At 59.8% G+C, this 11,311-nt stretch overlaps 1 protein-coding gene across 1 annotated transcript; it reads left to right on the forward strand.

Annotated features, from left to right (window-relative positions):
- Positions 1–392: 392 nt before the first annotated feature.
- On the forward strand, positions 393–10,601 carry SELENOI (selenoprotein I). Its single transcript, XM_086461760.1, has 9 exons — positions 393–455; positions 782–890; positions 2,629–2,703; positions 3,163–3,425; positions 4,896–5,004; positions 6,830–6,878; positions 7,301–7,481; positions 8,285–8,467; positions 10,485–10,601. Exons 1-9 carry the CDS (start codon positions 426–428, stop codon positions 10,599–10,601), a joined length of 1,116 nt encoding a protein of 371 aa, XP_086317886.1. The 5' UTR covers positions 393–425.
- Positions 10,602–11,311: the final 710 nt, after the last annotated feature.

An 11,311-nucleotide genomic window follows, 5' to 3' on the forward strand; every position in this document is an offset into this window, starting at 1 on the left:
GCAGGGCTCTGGCAGGACCACAAAAGAGGGGGGGGGGGTTGTCCTCGGGTCTCTCCCCACCTCCCAAAAAACTGCCGCAGGGGGCTTGGTACCCGCTCTTCTCGTGGGGCTGCTCCCTGGGGAGGGGAGGGGTGGGGGCCAGGCAGGAGATGGGCACCCGAGAGCTGCCTCTGCGGGTCCGTGGCCAGCGTCGCTGGAGCTGGTGGGTGCTTTTTTGGGTGGTTTAGCACCGTCCCTGGTGAGACCCCATCCCTGAGCCGCGTGTCCTTGCAGTGCCAAGGCTCGTGTAGCGGGTGACCGCACGGCAAGCCCGATGTTCGGGATCTCTGGCTTTTTGCAGTTGGAGCCCTCACTGTTGTTTTCCATTTTCCCCTTGTCGTTCGCAGTATAGTGCCGTGGACAGCAACCCCCTGTCTCTGTACGTCATGCATCCCTTCTGGAACACGATAGTGAAGGTGAGACCTCGTCCTGCCCCGGCTGGGACAGCGAAAACTCCCGTCACCCCGAAGCCTTCTCTGTAAAGCTGCCAGCTGAAAAGCCCTGCTTCGTTTGTGCTGCCGCTAATGACAAAGGGCGCTGCCTTCCCGCCTGCAGCCTGCCCCCAGCTCCCTGCGTCGCAGCCTAAAGCTTCCCGCTGCCCCGCGGTCCGCCAGACGCGGCTGAGCGGTGCTGCCCTAACGCCCAGGCGACTGGGACCAGGTCTGCTCCGTGGCTGGGAGCAGCACGTGGTCCTTTTTACGTGTTTTGTGAGTTCACGTGTTCTTTTGCTGCTTTCCCATAGATCTTCCCTACCTGGCTGGCCCCAAATTTGATAACGTTTTCTGGCTTCCTGCTGCTTGTCTTCAACTTCTTCCTCATGGCATACTTCGACCCTGACTTTTATGCTTCTGGTAAGGCTGCGTGTTCCCGTTGGGGAGCGGTGAGATCTGTCACCTCCTCTGCCGTGGCTCCTGGCGCTCCTGGGTGACGCCTCTTAGTCTGGGCCTCCCCAGAGGCAGCTGGCTGTGCCAGAGGAGGGACGGAGTAGAGGGGTTGAACTCGCTGGGCTTCGTGACGAGGACTTGTCTCAATACGAGACCCTCCCTCCGGCTGCTGGGTGGAGGTGAGCCTGGCTGGCAGTGTGCGGGCGAGGGAGGAGGAAGCAGCCAAAATCTGGAATGGGAATTGTCTCTCCTACAGAGCAAGAGGTGCCTTTATTTTAAAATCTAACGGGGTAACGTGGGAAACTGCTTCCCTGAAGTCCGCAGGCAGAGCCTTGCTCTTTACACCCCAGCTAATTGCCCCCTTGCCGACACGCCAGCTCCCCGTTCAGACTAACAAAGGCAAAACCCTCTTTCTCAGTTGCGCCCTTCTGCACGAGGCCAGGGCACGCGCAGCTTTAAGCTTTTTAACAGTGCCCGTGTTTGTCTGTTCATGGACCCAGGGTCCAGTTGTGTCCCGTTCCTGACGAGGGTGTCCCAGGGAAAAGGTGACTCCAGCACGGTAACTCCCAGTCACTTACCAGCAGCTTCCCCTCTGTGTTTGTCTCTCCCTTTGCCCCTGCCAGGTTTGGTTGAGGTTGCTCAGTGGAGCTCGTCCAGTTCTTCTAGAACTGGGCCAGTCATCAAAACACAGTTAAGTGGGGAAAAATACTGGTTTCTCGGTAGGTAGACAAGTACTGTTCTCGATACGCCAGGCTCTCCAAAGCTCGGGTGGCATCAGTGGCTGTTAGCTGAGGTTTGGACCGTGTTTTGGTCCATGAGCTGTGGGAAGAAAAGCTGACACTAGGGAAGGAAGCTCCATGTGAGAATCCTCAGGACATCAGACGTCCAGAAACTCGGGCTCTGCCAAAAGGATGGTGAAGCTCATGCTTTTGGGACCCTTTTATACCTACACGTTATCCACGTCCTGCTTGGAAAGGCACCTTCCCGTTTTGCCTGCGAGGCCTCCGGAGGCTCGTGCCTTCCCTCCTGGTTTGATGGCTTTGTGGGCGTGACGCCCTCCGCTTGCTGCGGGAAAGGCACCGTCACGCTGCCCGAAGGAGCAGTTGTTCCCTCCAGGAGACCTCCACGCGCCCTCCTGCGAGGCTGCTGCCGAGAAGCCGTGCCCCTTCCCACTTTTTTCCGAAGCTCCCAGAGCTGCAGGCGGCTCAGCCGGCCTCTGCCGAGCCGGTGCGGGAGGAGGCGGAGGTGCTGTTAAGGAGGAAGGCTGTTCCAAGGGGCAGGGTGGGGACTGGAGACTGGGCAGGGAGTCCTGGCAAGGTGTCACCCCGTCTCGGAGAGGCTCTGCTTGATGCTCTGAGCCAGGGGTCGAGGAGGCGCTGGTCTGCGCACGCTGCCATGTCACGCATTTGGCTACGGTCGCTGCCTGCCGGCCCCGGTTCTTGGGTCCCGTGGCCTTGGGGAGCTGGGGACAGAGGACAAGTAAGCCCCGGAAAGCCAAGTCCTCGGTGACCTGGTTTCCCGTGCTGTTGTGGAACAGCTCTGCCATCCCGTCCTGGAAGGCTCACTTCTTGGTTTCACTGTTGGAGTTGCTCAGGTGCTGCCTCGGTGAGCTGCCGGTCCTTGTGGCTGCGCCTCCTGTGCCAAAATAAACCCGTTGGAAGTACGTGCTGAGCTGTCCTGACGTGGGTCTTTGTGATCTCTGCAGCTCCCGATCACCAGCACGTCCCGAACGGCGTGTGGGTCGTTGTGGGTCTCCTCAACTTCATTGCCTACACGTTAGGTAAGACTTTATCTAGTTGTCGGGGGGGGGGTTGTGTCTGTCTCTTCACGCTGTGCCTGCGTGTCTTATCTCCGAGCCTTCTGAGAAATGTTTGCTTCTGGGCTTCTGCCACGCGCTAACCCAGCTGCCCCTGGGTCTGCAGAGCAGTTGGTGGGAGCTGCTGCGCAAAGCAGGTAGAAGGAAGTTGTCCCAGAGCAGCTGCTGTGAAAGGAGGATGCTGGAAGTGACTTCTGAGACACCTTGTGAAATGCTGCCTTTGGTCTGCTGTAAATAAATGTCAGCTTGTCAGGCTGTTGCATTTTTCGGCCTCACACAGAGCCGGGGGGTGGGGAGCACACTCCCCTTAGAGGATGGAGGTAGCCGAAGCTGCCGCACGCCCTTTGCCAGCTGCGGCCCGGCCCGTTGCTCTGCCTGGGCACGTCCAGCAGAACTCCCCGTTTCTCCTTTTTCCCTCCCCAGATGGTGTGGATGGGAAGCAGGCTCGCCGGACCAACTCCAGCACGCCCCTGGGAGAGCTCTTTGATCACGGCCTGGACAGCTGGGCCTGCGTGTACTTTGTCGTGACGGTCTACTCCACCTTTGGACGGGGCTCCACGGGTGTCAGTGTCTTCGTCCTCTACCTCCTCTTATGGGTGGTCTTGTTCTCATTCATCCTCTCCCACTGGGAGAAGTATAACACGGGGATTCTCTTCCTGCCCTGGGGATATGACATCAGCCAGGTGGTAAGTCTGCGCCGCAGCCGCCGCTCGGCTTCAGCAGCAGCTCAGGAACCCGCTGGGGTGCAGCGGGGGGGGCCTGCAGCTCTGCGACGCGGCCAGGGCCTTGTCAGTGGGTTGCTGCTGCGCTCGCTGGAGGTGGGTGTCCCCAGGCATCGAGGAGGAGGAGGAGGAGGAGGAGGACTTCTCCAGGCTGCTGCCACAGCTTTGCCCTGTAACCGCTTTAACGAGCCGGGGCCGTGCGGCGCGGGAGCTGAACGGCTCAGAGCCGTTAAACCCGAGAGGTTTGTGTGGTGTCGTTTTTGTGTGGTTCCGAGTGGCTTTTGTAGACGGGCTCTCCACCAAAAAACGAGGCTTGGGGGGTGGATACTGCCTTCCAACCCCTGGTTTCTGCTGTCCTGAGATCCGTGTTTTGGCCGCCTAAGTCGTTGCGCTCGTTAGTTTCCCGCGTTCCACCAGTGTGGGTCTAGAAGCTCGGGGTGCCTTTTGGCACTAGCAGGGCGTGCGCCAAAACGTGGCAGAGGAACTAATTGGCGTGTTAATCCCGGTGCCTGCAGCGAGGGTGCCTGGGGAGGTGCCCCTCCGTGCCGTGGTAACGGGGCAGCGGGTGTTGAGCTGGGCGGCGGTGGCCCCTTCGGTGTGTTGGCACGTCCCCCCCTCAGCGAGGGCTTCTCTGCAGGAGCCGGGCGCGAGCTGCGGGTGACAGACCTCGCCCTTCCTGCGGCCGGCTGTCCTTCCCCGCCGGGGCGCAGCGCTCCTCTATCTTCTGCCTCGTCAGACGCTGGGTGGGAAACGCAGCGAGCTGGAAGGAGAGTGCAATTAGCGCGGCCGCCTTGATTGCAGTAATCACCTCTGCTAGAAGGGGAGGCTGCAGCAGGTGCCCTCTGACCGTGCCCTCGCCCCCTTCTCCGAAAGCCTTGCTTAACCCTAAGGTTTTCGGAGCTCTGCCAGTTGCAGAAAGGCAGGGGGTGGAGGGCTAAGCTGCCCTGCAGCGTGCTTCACCCAGCCTCGGGGTTACTGTTCGAACTGAAATATCCCTTACAAGCGTTTTCCCTGGAATTGCTTCAGCAGGTGGCTAAGAAAGACTCCTTGAGCAAACGCTCCAAGGTCGCTGCTGCTCGTAGAACAAAACCTGTCTCACGCTCAGAGCGCCTCGTGAGCTCGGGCTGCGCGAGGGCCCCTTCGCTCGGGCTGCCAGGAGCAGCTCCTGGCTGTGATGGTGGTCGGAGCTCAGCTCCCACCCTTCTCACGCCTGGTCTCGTCACACGGGATGTTTGTGGATTTTTTTATTTTTTTTTTTTAAATTTATTTTTCTCCTCCCTGCCGGTGGGGAGAACCGAACGTGGTGCAGCTCAGGGCGTCCTCCTCGAGCCGCCTTTCCCCAGGCTGCCTGGCACACGCCGCGCTGCCGGGCCGGGTGCTGCCGGACTCGCCTGCCCGGTCGCTCACGGCTGCCTGTCCTGTGCTTTCTTTCAGACCATTTCAATTGTCTACATAGTGACAGCCATTGTGGGAGTTGAGGCCTGGTATGCACCTTTCCTGTTTAATTTCTTATATAGAGACCTATTCACTGCAATGATTATTGGTAAGAAACTCCATGTTGAAGCCTGTCTTTTAAACTCCACCTTCTTAATGAAACCCAATGTCTTAATTACATGATAACGCTGCTCTGTTTGCTTAATGAAAGCTCCCGTAGGCTGTTATTGAAGTGACTAATTGAGGGTGTTCTCGCAGCCTGCCCTTTCCCAGGATTTCACAGCGGTGCTGCCTTCTGCGTAGTTTCTTTGGAGACGTTAACTCCAGCGTGCCCGGCTCCACGCTGACCAGAATCCCGGGGAAGGGGAGCGCCGCGCTTGCGCCTCGGGCGGGTTGTGTGCCCATCCCGGGGGCACCGGCACACGCCGCTGCTCGGGGGATCGGCCCGGCCGGGGCTGAGGCTTCGTGCCGACGGGCACGGAATGGTTCCTGGCTGGCAGCGGTGCCGTGGGCAGAGGAGAGCGGCTGAGGGTTGTGGGGTGTGCCGGGGTGCGGGGAGGCAGCCGGAGCCGAGCACCGGCCCCTGGGTGCTGAATAGGAGACTCCCAGTGCCTGGGAGCTGTGGGCGCCTGGAAATGCATCTCCTCCCCATCGCTGCACTGCCCGAGCGCTGGGGCTGCGGGCTCCACCTTGCCCAGGGGAAGCACAGGTGGTTTTTGGTGGGAGCCGTGGGGTTTTTGGGGGTAAACACCAGCAAACGGTGCTGGGGCTGTCTGCAGAGCCCGCTCGTTCTGCTGCCAGGGGCTGCGTCTCGCAGCGCGGACCCGGGGCAGGACCCAGAGCCCCAACGCTGTGTGGGAGCCTGGGACTGCTGCAGGAGGGAGGTCACAGCCACAGAGGTGGGGAAAAGCCCTCTGCTCTTTGGGGATCCTGCCCTCCCTCCACCCACCTGAAAATTAAATCGGTAGTCATACAAAATTAACGAAAAGCCCAGCCTTTCTCTCCGGTGGTCAGTGGGAACAAGCTGCTGCGAAGGGGGCAGCAACGCGGGTGCAGCTGAGCAGGGGAGAGCTGTCTGTGCTGAGTGAAGTTTGGAAGTTCTTTCTTAGTTTAACTCTTCTTAGTCTTTCTTTAGGTGTTAATTTCAGCTGCTTAATTTCACGCCAGTATGTCTTGAATTGTTGTGTTGAATCCAGTGCTTGCGCTTTTCTTAACCGGGGGGATATTCTGAGCTTTCCTTTGCCAGCCGTGTGACTTAGCATGAGAATGAGGAAAGCACCTTTCCTGCGGGAAAAGCAGAGCGCGGTGCCTACCTGGGCTGGACTTGTGCGCTGGGATAGGAGTTGGGTGACTAAAAGCAGGAACGTTCACAGCTCTGTTACAATACCTACTGCCGGATGAACACGGAAAGAGCCGTGATAGACTCTCAGGGGTTTGAGTGGGGTGGGTGATGTATTGAGGTCTACGTTCTTTCAAAGTTATTTAGACTCTTCGTGTCGTGTGTCAGGTTAAATGACAAGAACTTTTTTGCACAATGGGAACTCGAAATGTTTGCTTGCAGTGGGAGAAACAGCAAATTGGCTTTTTTGGGAAGACTGAAAACTCTCGTAGTGCACAGCCATGTCACTTGGGGGGTTTGAGCTTACCTTGTGTCTCATTAAAGACAGTATTGTAATTAAATTTTGTTTAAAGCATAATACTGGGCTCACTAATGCACCTTTTGAAAATGGAAACGTCTTTAATTTAGAGCAGACCTTAGGCTGCAATTACAGCTCTCGGAGCGGATGACGAGCAGCTACGTTGAAGCGTGCCGAGCTGCTCTCGCTGCCTCCGAGCGGGTTCGGTGGAGCAGCCCGAGCCGGAGCACAGCCCCCTGCCCCTTCGCGGCGGTCTCCCTCCGTGGCGGGGCGGTGACGCGGCTCTTTCTCTTCCAGCCTGCGCCCTCACTGTGACGCTGCCCATGAGCCTCTACAACTTCCACAAGTGAGTTCCTCTGCCCTCGCGTCTCCCTCCCTCCCTTCGCCAGAGCCCCCAGAGCCCCTCGGGACTCGGTTTCCCTAGCAGCCTTCACACGACCGGTGTCAACGTGACAAAGCGGCTCTGACGCGCCAGAGCGTCCCAGTTTGCGGGTGCGCTGGGAGGAGTGGGCAGGCAGCCCCGCTCAGCAGGGGCCCCGGCTTCTCTGGGCTGGTCCTGGCGCTCACAACCCGCGGAGCCAGGCCGGTGGGTGCTTCGGGGCTTCGGGGGGGGGGCTGGGTTAAGGCCGAAGGTGTGAGTCTGCCTTGCCTGACCCCAGCGGCTGCGGGCGGCGGAATGGCCCCGGGGGTCCCGCAGGCCTCCCCGGGAGGCAGGGCCAGGGGTGTCCGAGCTGTGGCTCCGGGGGTTCTCATGTCTTTGCCTTTCAGGGCCTATAAAAACAACACCTTGAAGCACCGCTCGGTGTACGAAATCCTGCTGCCCCTGGTGTCCCCAGTGCTGCTCTTCCTGCTCTGCACCACGTGGATCTTTGTGTCCCCGACAGACATCCTGGAGGTCCACCCCAGGCTCTTCTACTTCATGGTTGGAACAGCCTTCGCTAACATTTCCGTAAGCTGCTCTTCAGGCTCCAGCTCACCCCCTGGGGGGTGCGGAGCCTGCGAGGGCGCTTAGGGGGCAGGAAGAAAACGACCCGCTCAGCTGTGAGGAGGGAGGTGTGAAGATCACCGGGACAGCTTTTCTGTTCTGCCGTGACAGAAAGGAGAAGCGGGAACGTTGGCAGGATCGAGGGTGTGCGGATTTCGTGCCGCAAGTCTCTCTCTCTCTCTAGAGAATTTGTTAAGTTGTGCTGGCGCACAGGCGCATCCTCTGCGTTGTGAATAGCAAGCTGCTGAAGCGAAAGGAGGTCCTGCTCCCTCACATGGGACAAACTTAAGATGTGGGGGGCTAAAGCTTTGGTCAAATCCATTTAGCTGCACGTTGCGTCTGTGCTTGCTCGAGACCTTCGCAAAGGCGCCTGCGCGCGTCCCCTCGGGCGTGTGGCTGTGTGTCCGTGCCCGGGGTCCAGCAGCTCACCCTGCTGCTTGCCAGGGTTGTCCTGCTGACCGTGCAGAGAACGCTGGCGAGGCGCGGTCGGCTCGATGGAACTCCTTGTTCTTTTAAAGACGCCCTCGGTGCCCGTTTCCCTCTTACCTTCCAGCCCCACGAGGCTTTGCTCTGTGCCCCCCACAGGAATTCTGTTGCCAAGAAGGATCCTGAGTGGGAAACGGGGGGGAAACTGCCTGATGGTGGTGGTCAGCGCAGACGATGGGTGCCCGTGCGTGCGTGGGGACCGTCCTCGCTGCGCTGCGGGCAGCTCTGGGCCCGCAGAGCCGGTGCCGGCCCCGAGCGCTGACCGCTCTCTCCTCCCGCAGTGCCAGCTGATCGTCTGCCAGATGAGCAGCACGCGCTGCCAGCCCCTCAACTGGATGCTGCTCCCCATCGCGGCGGTGCTCTGCGTGGTGGCGGCCGGGCTCGCCCCGGCCAGCGAAACGCTGCTCCTCTACCTGCTGACGGCGTTCCTCACGCTGGCGCACATCCACTACGGCGTGGTCGTGGTAGGTGAACAGGCTTGGGGCTCGGCTGCCCGGCTCTGCTCGCTGGCACGCCGCGGCGGGTTGGAGCTCACGGGCGGGAACGTCACTGGGAGTAACTGGGAGCTCTCCCAGTGCTGTCGGTGGCCGTGCAGAACCCGAGGTGGCTTCCTGGCGAGAGGCCGGCAGCAGCTGCACGCCCAGTGACGGGGGGGCTGTGGCACCGGGGGTTCGTGGGAAACAAACGCTTGTGTCTGCGCTGCTGCGCCCGACTCCTGCTCGGCTGCGGCTGCAGCTGGGTGACAGCTTGGGAGTGGGCCGGCGTGGGTGCCCCCCACCCCGGGGCGGTGGGAAGGGCAGCTCCAGCAGGCTGGAGCAGGGAGTGCTTCGCTCGGGAGCCTTGGTGTAAAACGTGAAACTGGTGTTGGTGTTACTTGGGTTGATGAGTTCCATCTGCGACCTCACTGGTGTGCACTGGAGTCACTGGGAGAGCCAGGGTGGAGGGGGGGATGTCCCTGCTGGGAAAGTGGGCGCCCTGCCGCTGTGATGCCTCCTCCCCTGCTGCAAGGCCCGTGTGGAGATCCAGGGACCGATCTGCTCCCCTTGCTCTGGGCCAGCTGACGCCCTGAGCTTTGATGGAGAGAGAAAACAAACTCGGAGGACACTGACTCCTGTCAGGAGCGCCCCGGGAAGGCGCTGAGGAGCGAGGGCAAGGGCCCCGGTGTCCCCTGCGGAGCTGGCCCTGCCACGTGCATACGCCCTCCTTGGGAAGCCCTGTCCCCTGGGGAACCCCAGCTCTAATGCGGAGCCTCCAGAGTCGAGTTTGAACTGTAATTACAGCAAAGAAGTAACAGCCAGGCTGTCTTGTCTTTCCAATTAGTGTAATGAGGCTTCTGTGCAAGAAGGATTTGAATAGCTAAGGAGCTTAAATAAGTTTGGCCTTGGAATGAATCGTCACTGGAGACGGGGACTGACCGGACGGTGTAATCCTCCCGTCTGCCCAGGCTTGCCTGTCCCCTGCAGTGAGCTCCTCGGTGCTCTGCTCCCCAGAGGTGGTGCTCCCCTCTTTCTCCCCACTCCAGCTTTCCCAAGGCCCATCTGTGCCGTCTCCTCTTCCAGGAGAAAAGGAACTTTGAGCTGAAGAACATTTTAAGGTGCTGCAGCTGCAGCATAGTCCCAAACTGCGCTGAATTTGGGAGTGATGAGGAGGCGTAAAGCCTCTGCCCCAACTCTGTACCCAGCTCAGCCCTGCTCGCTCCTCGTCCTGCAGGGACTGTTACCTTGCGGTCACCAGGGGCCCGTGCCACCCCGTCCCTTCCAGCCTCCTGCCCGCACTTCTCCGAACCGTGCCTGGAAGCTCGTTTCCCGGTGCAGCTCTCGGTCCTCTGTGGTTTTCTCAGACTCTCAGAAGGGGCGGTGAAAGCTGCTCCCAAAGGCTGGTGTGAAAGGGGCCTGATTATCCAAAACCTGGGGTTGGGTTCCCCCCCCTCTGTAACCCTCCGTGTGTGTTCATGGTCAGCGCACAGCACCTGGCCCCGGTTTGAGCTGCGGATGGATTCAGGGAGCAGTTTTTCATATAGATATCCGAGAGGATCCAATTAATTTAAGCAAAATACTAAAAATAGTGCTGGGAGGGGCAGAGAGGGAGCAGTACCGCCGGGTAAAATCCTGCTGGGGCTCGGGGCAGGCGTTCCTGCCCCCCGTGGAGGGCAGGAACAGAGGTAAGCCCGCTCCTGGGTAGACTGGGCTGTACTGGGAAGGGAGCAAGGCTGCCCCTCGCGGGGCCACGCGTCGGGCCGGCAGGGCCAGAGCTCCAGGGCAGGGCAGCCTGGCTGGCCCCAGAGCACAGGGCGGAGGCCGTGGTCCGGCTCTGCTGCGCCCGCAGGGAGCGTGTGGGGTGGGCGACGGGGGGGAAAGTGGGTGCAGGAAGGTGGTGGGGGCTTTGTTGGCCGTACAGGGAGCCGGTCTGGCGCTCTGCCTGCTTTCCTCCTCGTCCCTCCTGGCCTCGCTAACCCGGTCCCCTTGTCTGCCTTGTCCCCAGGTGAGCCAGCTGAGCAGGCACTTCAATATACGGCCCTTCTCGCTAAAGAAGCCCACGCCAGATTGACTAGGAGTGGAGGAAGAGAAAATCGGCTTGCAGTCTGCAGAAGTACTGTAAATGACTGCTGCAAATACCTGTAAATACTTCAACCATCACCACAGATCTAAACCTATCCTCTGGACAGACGGCGGGGCAGAGTACGCACGGCGTCCGGCGCGGCCAGGGCAGGGCTGGTGCGGGGCAGCCCCCGCCGCTGTTCGATGGATGCAAGCTTTCGGCTTTGGGTGAAACTGGAGGAGGAAGGGTAGCCTTTCAGGTCACTATTACTGTACATTAGACCAGCTGAATGTTCCCAGTGAAACCTCAGACGCCAGCTCTTGCTCAGGTGAAGCCAGCTGGGGAGGCGGGTGGCTTTACCTGAGCAAAGCGCCTTGACCTGTCACCAAAACCAACCAGTTGACGGCTGGTTTCTGCAAGGTCAGGGGAGCGTCCTGGTGGTCGGGGGAGTTCCTCTCTGTCCCTAACCCTGCTGGGCAGCCCTTCTCCTGGGCTGCTGCTCGGGAGGCAGATGGTGACGGTTCTCCCACAGCCTGTCCTGCTTTCCTGCAGTCACCTTTTTGGGCAAATACTCGCACCTTTTTTTTTTTTTTTTTTTTTTTTTTTTTTTTTTTTTTTTTTTTTGAGAGGAAACACAACAACACACACAACTTCTAGTTGTCTTCTGCTTGGGGGGGCTTAGAAAACCAGGGCTCGGCTTCCTGTGGCAGTGGGAAGGCGGCTGTGGCCTCCCCTGCTCGAGCTGCGGGTCCCCGGGACCACACCTCGAT

The sequence above is a fragment of the Leptosomus discolor genome, chromosome 2, assembly GCF_034619465.1.
Source record: "Leptosomus discolor isolate bLepDis1 chromosome 2, bLepDis1.hap2, whole genome shotgun sequence".
Classification (NCBI taxonomy): Eukaryota; Metazoa; Chordata; class Aves; order Leptosomiformes; family Leptosomidae; genus Leptosomus; species Leptosomus discolor.